Source organism: Apaloderma vittatum, unplaced genomic scaffold, assembly GCF_000703405.1.
Source record: "Apaloderma vittatum isolate BGI_N311 unplaced genomic scaffold, ASM70340v1 scaffold1913, whole genome shotgun sequence".
Lineage (NCBI taxonomy): Eukaryota > Metazoa > Chordata > Aves > Trogoniformes > Trogonidae > Apaloderma > Apaloderma vittatum.
In genome coordinates this window covers 22,635-31,946 of record NW_009706197.1, presented here as the reverse complement: position 1 = coordinate 31,946, position 9,312 = coordinate 22,635, and the positions used below count along the sequence as shown (strand labels likewise).

The 9,312-nt window shown below is 50.4% G+C and overlaps 1 protein-coding gene across 1 annotated transcript in view; it reads right to left on the bottom strand.

Annotated features, from left to right (window-relative positions):
- Nucleotides 1-6: 6 nt before the first annotated feature.
- The window catches only part of FRMD4A (FERM domain containing 4A), a gene marked incomplete at both ends in the record, with an annotated part of 28,323 nt that continues 19,017 nt past the window's right edge, over nt 7-9,312 (bottom strand). The window contains 6 exons of the mRNA XM_009865676.1: nt 7-508; nt 2,551-2,715; nt 3,142-3,379; nt 3,864-3,920; nt 5,681-5,909; nt 9,081-9,203. Of these exons, the coding sequence (XP_009863978.1) occupies nt 7-508; nt 2,551-2,715; nt 3,142-3,379; nt 3,864-3,920; nt 5,681-5,909; nt 9,081-9,203 (1,314 nt within the window). The remainder of the gene's footprint in view (nt 509-2,550; nt 2,716-3,141; nt 3,380-3,863; nt 3,921-5,680; nt 5,910-9,080; nt 9,204-9,312) is intronic.

Sequence of the window (9,312 nt, the reverse complement as noted above, 5' to 3'; positions counted from 1 at the left end):
CACGCTGTAGTGTCCCTCCTGGTCGTTCTCCAGGCTCCGCACGACCACAGGTGTGGAGCTGCCCTCAATGTACAGGGGGTACTCTTTGATCCTGTACTGGGAGGAGGGCTGGCTCTGGCTGTGCAGGTAGACGCGGTGGTGCCCCGTCCCGTTCCTCGCAGCCAGGTTGGGCATACTCCCTGAATTGGAAGAGACCAGGTTGCCCGCCGATTTGTGCCTTTGCCTCTGCCGCTCTCTGGCTTTCGATGGGGAGTCCTCTGCCAGGGTGGAGTAGTTGGGGTTCATCTGAGCGGGGTAGTAGTGCTCAGAGCTGGAATGGCTGGTGCAGGAAGAGCAGTCGTCCATGGGGTCAGAGCCGTTACTGCTACGAGTCCTTGGGGTGTAGAAATCGGGGCTCCCTGTCTCATTTTCCGAGCCGAGGAGCTTGCCTTGTGACTCCAAACTGGAGCTCCGGTGTCTAAAGTGCTGAGCTAAGCTGTGCAGTCTGGTTGGGCTGATGTCTACTGACCTGCAGGCACCAGGAAAAAAAGATCAACTCTGGTTAAGCTAACAGGACGAAGCACTCCCCATCCCCTTCTGCACACAAGGCCAGCTCTGCTGGCAACAAAATCTGAGGGCGCTGAAAACCTGGAGCCTTCCAGCACCGTGTGGGGCCTCTGGCTGCAAAGCAACCTGCTTCTCTGCAGTGTTTGGAGCGATCAGGTCCTGTTCCTGCCCTCTCCAGTCTCCTTGGTGGGACACAAAGCCTTGCCCAGCCCGATTCCTCAGTGGCTTGCCACCCTGGGAAAGTGCCAGTCTGAGCGGTGATACCTGGAGACCTCAAGCCCTGGCTCTGCTGGTGCAGCCCTGGGGCAGAGCCGTCTGAACCAGCACCATCCTTGTGCTGCCACGCTCACCTCGCTGCTGCTCTACAAATCCTGAGACCTTAGCCTCAGAGGTGGTGGGATTCCCTTGCAAGTGGCTTGTGAATGCCCTGCACAGGTAACTCTACCTGGGGTGAGACAGACAGACAGACTGCCCAGAACTATCCTAGAATGCAGTGATTTCTCCATTGGCCTTTGAAAAGTCACCTCTCTCATGCTGCCAAGTTTTCGTGGAGCCTAGCTGAGGGTAGCACATGTAAGACTGTGTCAGTGGGTGCCATCTCTTCAGGCAATCGCCCCAAAATGCAAGTTTACAAGGCTCCACTCGGGTCCAAGTCTGAGTGGTCTCTATTCACTACAACCGTTTGGAGAGCTTCAGCCATCCGTGCAAGGAGCAGGAACACCCCGTGACAAGTCACACACTTGCATGACAACCAGCCAAGGCCAGGGCACACCGCTCATGAATGAGCCACAGACTGAGCAAGGGCTGTTTCAAACACCCAAATGGCCCCTAACGCGGTCAAGGCCACTTGCCAAGCACTGCACCAAGCTCATTTCTTATGCAGCTCGGCTCCAGAGTTAACAAACATTGCACTCTCGCTGCGTATTCCCAGCAAAATACTTGTAACAGCCTTAAGCCGAGGCCTTAATGCCTTGTACTGTCTCTGCCCGGAGTCGGACGTGTCGGCAGGACTTGATTTGTGCTGAGCTACCTGATGGTGGCACCTGCCCTTAGGGCAGGACACGTGACAGCACGCAGCTTGGCCTCAGCTCTGCTTCCTGCAGTGTCCGTGGGGTTTGCCACGAAAGCAAAATAACAAAGAAGACGAACAGTTTGTAGAAAAACTGCCAAAAATTGGGAGTCAAAGTGGGCCACGCACATCAAATCACCTCCCTTACACCCTTCAGCATTCTCCTCTGTCAACCCTGGGCTTATTCCACTGCCACTTGGATCCTCGGGTGGATTGCTTTATGCAGGTTCCCTCTCCACGTAAGATCACACGTGCAAACATTTTATCTGTGAGAGAGAACTAACACCACCCAACATTTTGTATCAGACAGGAAACAACGTGTTCTCTCCAGCTCGACCCACGGAGGAATTTACTGCAGAATTTAGCAGTAGCACCACAGCCAGGGTAGATTTAGATTAGATGTTAGGAAAAAGTTCTTTACAGTGAGGGTGGTGAGACACTGGCACAGGTTGCCCAGAGAGATGCTGGAGGCTCCATCCCTGGAGACACTCAAGGTCAGGCTTGACGGGGCTCTGAGCAACCTGATCCAGTTAAAGGTGTCCCTGCTCACTGCAGGGGGGCTGGACTGGATGGCCTTTAAAGGTCCCTTCTAGACCAACACATTCTTTGATTTTATAATTCTATGATTCTATCCCTTTTAAACCTAGCATGAGGTTTGTAGTGCCTATAAACAGTCTCTGAGATGAAAAGTCCCAGTGGAAGAAAAGCTTGATTGCTTTGAGGGGAAGATGAGGGGCAGGATCTCTATCTAAAGTGATTTCCAGTTCTCAGTTTGGGACAAATTCCCTACTGGCAACAGTACATGAGACTTACATGTGAATAGGACTGGTTTGTGTCCTTTCCTGAGCTGGGTTATTAATTCATATCCTGGGGGAAGGATCAAAGAGTATTTATTTCAGGGTAAGCAAGGTGAGACCGGAGCCGGGCAGACTTACCGCGTGGAGTGGACGTAGTGCGGACTGCGTACCCGTAGGTCTGGTGTCGACGGCATGCTGGACTGGGAGTTCCAGTGGGGAAGGCTCCGGATGGGGCTGTTCTGCAGCGAGCTGCTGCCTCCGGCCTCGGCACAGCTCCCGGTGCTGGGGAACCGCTTGTGACTACTGCAGAGCAAACACCCTGCTTCAGTTCCTGGGCAGGAATTTGGGGAAGGGGCTCACAGACCTCTTTGCAGATCTCAGGCACGTGCCCATGATCTCGCTGGGGGGAGTGGGAGTTGGGGCAGTTGCTGCTCTGAGCTGCATCCTGGAGCTCGAGCTTCTGCATAGCTGGAGGTGAAAGCCAAGCCCTGTCAAAGCCCTCAGATGATCCACCATCCTGCCTTTCTGTATATTTAAAAACAACACTGAGATACCAAGCAGCAGTCATGTGGCTGCAGCCTATTTTTATGACATGCCTACTGGCCAGAACACCTAAAAGTCTCCTCTTGTTAAGGGACAGCTTTGTAAATTCTGAAAGGGCTCACACCCACCCCTCCTGAAAGCAGGAAGGACTGTCTCCATGATGGAGCTTCAAGATAGCTGGCTCACCTGGAATGACTGTGTGAGGAGCGTTTCTTGACCTTCTCATAGGGTTCATCCAAGGATGACTCACTCCACATCTTGGGTTTGATGGGGGACTTGTCATAGTCACTGCGGTGGTAATGCATCTGGCGGAGGCCTTCCAGCGACTGCGGAGGAGGAGGCCTGTTGTGCAAAGGTGGCCGGGGAGGGAGTCCTTTGTGAGGGGAATGGAGAGGGGATATTGTGCTGGTGACCTGAGAATCCTCTGTGAAGAGAGGAAGGGAGAGAGGTGACGGTTGTGTGAGCCCGCCACTGGTAGCACAACCCCCAGGACACCACCACACCACCAGAACTTGCTTCCTTACCCCACTTCTTTTGGTTGCATTCAGGACCAACCCTGAAGACCCAACTTTCCAAAGTGCACCGGCTGACATTCCCATTTTGGGAGGGAACGGCCAGTAAGACAAAAGCAATTAAAACAACTGAAACCTGAAGAGAAAATAAGGGGCATCCTGGGATGGTCTTCTGAAAAATTCAGAGCAGTAACCACAGCAATACTCATTGCTCCAGGCTTGATGTCTGACTACAAGGTGGAGTGTGGGGTCAGGAGAAACCAACCATTTTTGCTACTGGGATGTTTGGGTAGATTATTATACAGAACAGTTTCTCCATTTTGAGTGTCCATCAGGCGTTTGCACATCCCTCCCTGTTTCCTTCCCGCTCTCTAGAACATAAAGCAGCCAACATACCATCCTCAAGAACGAGGGCATCCGAGAGCGAGCTGTCTTCACTGGCAATGTTTCCTTCTGAAGGGAAGAAAGCATAAAGATGGTCAGACGGTCTCCGAGAATCGCGGTGACCAGGGGCTGAACTGCATGCTGATCTTTGTCCACTGAGTCTTAGCTTCAAGCAGTCACCCACATCTTCCTCCTCGCACAGCCGAGAGGCGAGATTCCCACAAATGACTGACTCAGCCCACTCTCAAGTCTCGGAGGGCAGAGCTGCAGGCTAAGCCTCTCACTAGCAGGCTGCCTTTCAAGGAGCTGCTCACTCTTTTCAGTTAATGGGGGCACGGGGGCTGGACTGGATGATCTTTTGAGGTCCCTTCCAAACCCTAACTTTCTGTGATTCTGTGACTAAGACCGAGTCACAACGGAGATCTGAGATTCCCCGGAGGATGCGAAACAGCACGGTGCTATTAGCCAGATTTGCATCTCAGGCCTTAAGGACTCTGGGTTTGATCTCCACTTTCTTAAAATGATCACCCTGTTGCTAACTAAAGGCTCACAGTATGTACCAGTCTTGTGAATTCAAGGAAGAACGCTTCCTGAGCATCCTCTGTAGGAGCAGGAGAATCATAGAATCACAGAACAATTCAGGTTGGAAAAGACCCTTGGGATCATCAAGTCCAACCATTAACCCTACACTACGAGGTCACCCCTAAACCATATCACCCAACACCACATCTAAGCGACACTTGAACACATCCAGGGATGGCGACTCAACCCCCTCCCTAGGCAGTCTGTTCCAGTGTCTGACCACTCTTTCTGTGAAGAATTTCTTCCTAATGTACAGCCTAAACTTGCCCTGTTGCAACTTGCAACCATTCCCCCTGGTTCTGTCCCTAATTACCTGTGAGAAGAGACCAGCACCAACCTCTCTACAATGTCCTTTCAAGTAACTGTAGAGCATGATGAGCTCCCTCAATCACTCCTCATAAGGTCTGTTCTCCAGGCCCTTCACCAGCTTTGTTGCCCTCTTCTGCACTCGCTCCAACACCTCGATATCTCTCTTATACTGAGGTGCCCAAAACTGAACACAGTACTCAAGGTGTGGCATGAGAAGCTCTCATGTCCTTGGCTTGCACATGTTTGAGCTGCCTCCCACAGCCTCTGTCCTCATGGCTGTCTGTTATCCCTGACTGCAGCACAACTTGGTACCCAGGTCACAAATACAACAGCTCTAATCTCAGTTCCTGCTACAAAGGCAGAGAGAAAAGCTCTGAAAGTCAAAGGGAAAGGGCAAAATCAGCAAGGGAGAAAGAACTGCAGCAGCAAGTTAATGGATTTCATGAAAAACCAATCAACAACCTAGGAAACCATAAAGCGCCCTGAGAATTACACTGTTAAAAAAAAAAAGCATCTGAACACAGCAATGACAGTGCTACCACTTTGATTTTACAGATGCCTTTCAGCTAGAGAGCTCACCCCAATCTGCTAACATTAATTACATTTGTACAGCACCGCTCCGGAGGAGACGTTAACAGAGCAATTTTATAGGTGAATAGAGGAGTCACCGTCTGCTTCCCTGACACACTTACCATCTACAGCACAACCCCGCTCTTTGCGCCGTGAACCAGCACGTCCCGAACGCACAGCACGCGCCCAGACGCCCACCTGAGAGCACGCTGGTACGGGAGAGCCCAGCCCGACTGTCAGCACCCACAGAGTCCTCCAGACAGGAGAAGGAAGAGGAGGGAGGGGAAATCCGTGTCTCACGGCAAGAATTTTGCTCCCTGCCCTCCCCAGGCCCTTCTGTGATGCGGTGAGCACTAAGTCCCACTTACCGTCGATGATCAGGGAGGCTCTCTGAGTTGGCTTCTTTCCAGATTTGATGCGATATTCATTGATGGCGTTTTCGATCTCCTGCAGTTTTTTCAGTGCGTTCAGGTAGGATGTCTTCCTCTGCTTCTTCAGCTTTTTGCTGACGTTTGGGTCGCTCGCCAGGCGTCGGGCGGCCTCCGTGATCTGGGACTGAATGGCAAACTCCCTCTCCAGGCGTTCCAGCTCTGCCTCCTGGGGAAAGGCAAGTGGATTCTGGCTACCATCAAACCCTCCCAGCCCAGCTATGGGGAAGCTCCTCCTGAACCTGGCCAGTGGCCTCCAACCAAGGCTCTCCATAATCAAAGCATCCACGATCACACTGCTCCCCTCATCTCAGGGCTCCCTGAGCACACCCTCCCACCATCATGTGCTCCCACAAGTGCCTGGGAGCACAGCTGGGGAAGGGATGACCCACCCAAGGAGGACGTGTGTGCTCCAGCCCTAACACTGCTGTGCTGTTGGCTTTTCATGCAGTTCTACACGGCCTTGTTCAACGAGGCACCACTGCTGACACATCCATCATTCCACACCTCTCTCTGTGTGACTCCTGCCTCCCACCCGCTCCTTCTCCCTGTTTCCCATCTCTGTATTCGAGCCCTGTCTGATTTCAGGGCTATGTACTGATGCTAAGCTACAGCTTTAACCTTCCTGACAGGTTTGCTTGGCACCCACTACACTCTTTGGGGTAAAAGAGCCAAAAAAGGGCTAACTCCTGTCTGGTGTACGGCTGTCAAAACCCAAGGGAGGGTACGAGCTGAAGTAATTATGGGCTGCTGCCACCGACTGCAACAGAAAATTGTCTTCTTGAGTTAAGGGTGATGTCAGAGCGAGCAGTGTGTGACAGCAAGCCTTCTGCAGGCCAAAAAGGACTCGTGTTTCCAGCATGAGCCTCTGGAGGGTCTCAGCTCAATCTTTAAATGCAACCACGTGTAGCCTGGAATCTACGTACCGATTTTTAGTTATCTTCCAAAGTCAAGGGGATTAGGCGATTTTATGCCATCGTAGAGGCTGATATAGAGCTCCCTGGTCTGGAGCAGGACCCCAAGCTGTGAGCTGCAAAGGGACTCGCTAATCTGCAATGAATCTGGTGACCTTCCCCAGCTCGATGGACTTTTTGGTGTTGGTTTGCTCGAAAGGGCAACACAGCCCATTGTGAATTTGGGAAAAACTGACGAGCTTCCCTTTTAGTGAATGGTGGGAGTTCAGACTGCAAGCGCTGGCAGCCACACATTAATCATGGAGATCCCCACTACGCAAATTCAAATCCTTTCTCTTTGTCTAGCGACAGCGCACGCTGCAAGAGCTGATGCTGTGGGATTTAATCAGACTGAAGTCGCTCTCTGAAGCTTTTATTCTGGGCTTCTGGCTTTAAAAAAAAAAATCCCTTCACTGTCAGCGGTGAGTCAGCATTGCCTTAAAACTGTAATTATCATTTCCCTCACTTCATTGAAGACTGAACCCATCTCCCATTTTTTTAACAAATACCTTTTTGCTTTGAAGAGTTTATAAGCTCTATCAGTGCCCAACTTATTAAAAGAGAATTTAACACCACAGAATTTTAAGGCCTGGAATTTTGCCGTCATCTGGTAAAATCCTTCTCTGAGTCAAGAATTATGGACCAGCTAGAGACGATTATCAAGAAATACAACAGGACCCTTCCCTGCAAGTCTTGGTCTGACAAAGCTCTGACTAAAGGTACGGTGCGTTTGATGTGAGCTGTCACTTCAGACCCTCACAGATTCAGTTCTAAATTATTCAGTATATCCTAGAAAAAACATATTAATTTTCCTCCCAGCTATAACTGTCTATTTTCTTCCAGTGAGGTCCCTATAAATAAAGCCTCAGCAAATGAGGGCTATCATCTATGTTCAGATGGAAGTGCCTTGCTTCAGGTCCTTGTCACAGCTGGTAATATCGGTCCTGAATTTACGTGACTGCGGGAGTATTTTACCTTTGGTTTTAAATTGAGTTTCTAGTGTTTGCACTTGCTGAAAAGCACATGAAAATCATCATTGGCCTCTCCAAAACGCTCTCAAATTGGCAGCCAAATAAACACAGCTTGACATCATTCTTCGAGAAAAGAAATTTATGGTTTTAAAACACAGTCTCGAAGTTTGAGGGATGAAAAGGGAGGTAGAGAACAGCTGAGTCAGCGTGTTTGAATTGCTGATGCCAAAAGGCAGAGCGCCCGCAACGGGGAGGAGTTGCTTTACCTTCGTGCTCTCCCCACCTAACCCTGCCACCGGAGTGAGGAGATTCCTCGCCTGCTGGCCTCAAAAGCTGCCTTGCAGCAGTAAGATCTGAGGAAGCTGGAGATCAGGTTATAACTGAGCAGCCAACAGACTGCAGGGGTTTTAGGAGTAACTAATCCGTGCCTCCCTTTGAAAAGCTTAATTAAATGTGCTAGTTCATGAATATTTGACTGCGGTGGAATTTCTCTCCCAGGCTCCATTGAGAACAAAACTAAAGAGCTCCAGCTGTTTATTTTTCCAGGAGAAGGAAAATGCCAACAAAACGACAAACAGTTAATTCCTTGGCTGAACGGAGACTTAAAACCACACAGTCACACCAGCTTCAGTCTCTCCCCCTTACAAAAATAAAAAGGAAACTCAAGACTGGAATACACACAAGTGTCTTGAGACAAATGCGTCTCTGCAGACAATAGCTTTTCTGTGAATCTGGTCCCGCCTTACAGCTGCTGCAGGCCTGTTTTCACAGCCACGGTTCAGGGCTCTGACCCAGCACACTGTGGGAGCAAGGCAAGAGAACAAACACTGCCTGGCAAACTTAGAAAAACACAATTCCAGTTCCCCATAGGTAAGGATGAAGGGTCTTTTGTTTAAGGACTGGGGAACAAAATACTTTCATCTTTCCATCGTGGGGCTAAGACAGGTATTTGTGGTGCTTTTCTCCCTCCTCTAAGGAGACCTGAATTTGGATTGCTACTGAAGCAGAAAGCAAGTGGCTGTTTGCAGTAACAAGCCAGGGCAGCAGCAGGGCTCAGAAGGCTTGAGGGGCTCGTGATGTGCTCCCAACTCACATAAATCACTGCACTTGGGCACCAGAGCACTGGGATTGTCACGGTCCAGTTGGTCACCCAGGCTCTTTCTCTCATGTCTAGCAAAGCCAGGGCTGAATTTTGAGGGTTTAACCTTTACTCTGGGTCTCAACTAAGGCCACCAACTCTCTGGCTGCCTTTCTGTTCTGATGGATATTAGAAAAGCAAAGGAAAAAAAAAAAGCACAATGACCAACTCTAGTCATTTAAACCAAAAATGCCTGTAGGGCTGATGGTTCCTATGGGATGCACGGTGGGAATCTCAGAGACCTGAACTGGGGACACGGGGGAAGGGTAGAGCCTCACCTCTCCCTTAGGCAGGATTTTCTGCTCATCCAGTTTAAAGGCAGTTCCTATTCTTCTCCTTACAATAGGTGGCTCCTCCCCAGGATCTAGGGGGTATTCTCGTGGCAGCTTTCCTGTGAGCTCCTGTAAGCAAAAAAACCCCACTGTTAGTCATCTGGGAAATCCTGCAGCAGAGCAAAGCACACCACCGCTCCTGAACTGTGACCGTAGAGTGGCAGGCACTCAGTACCAA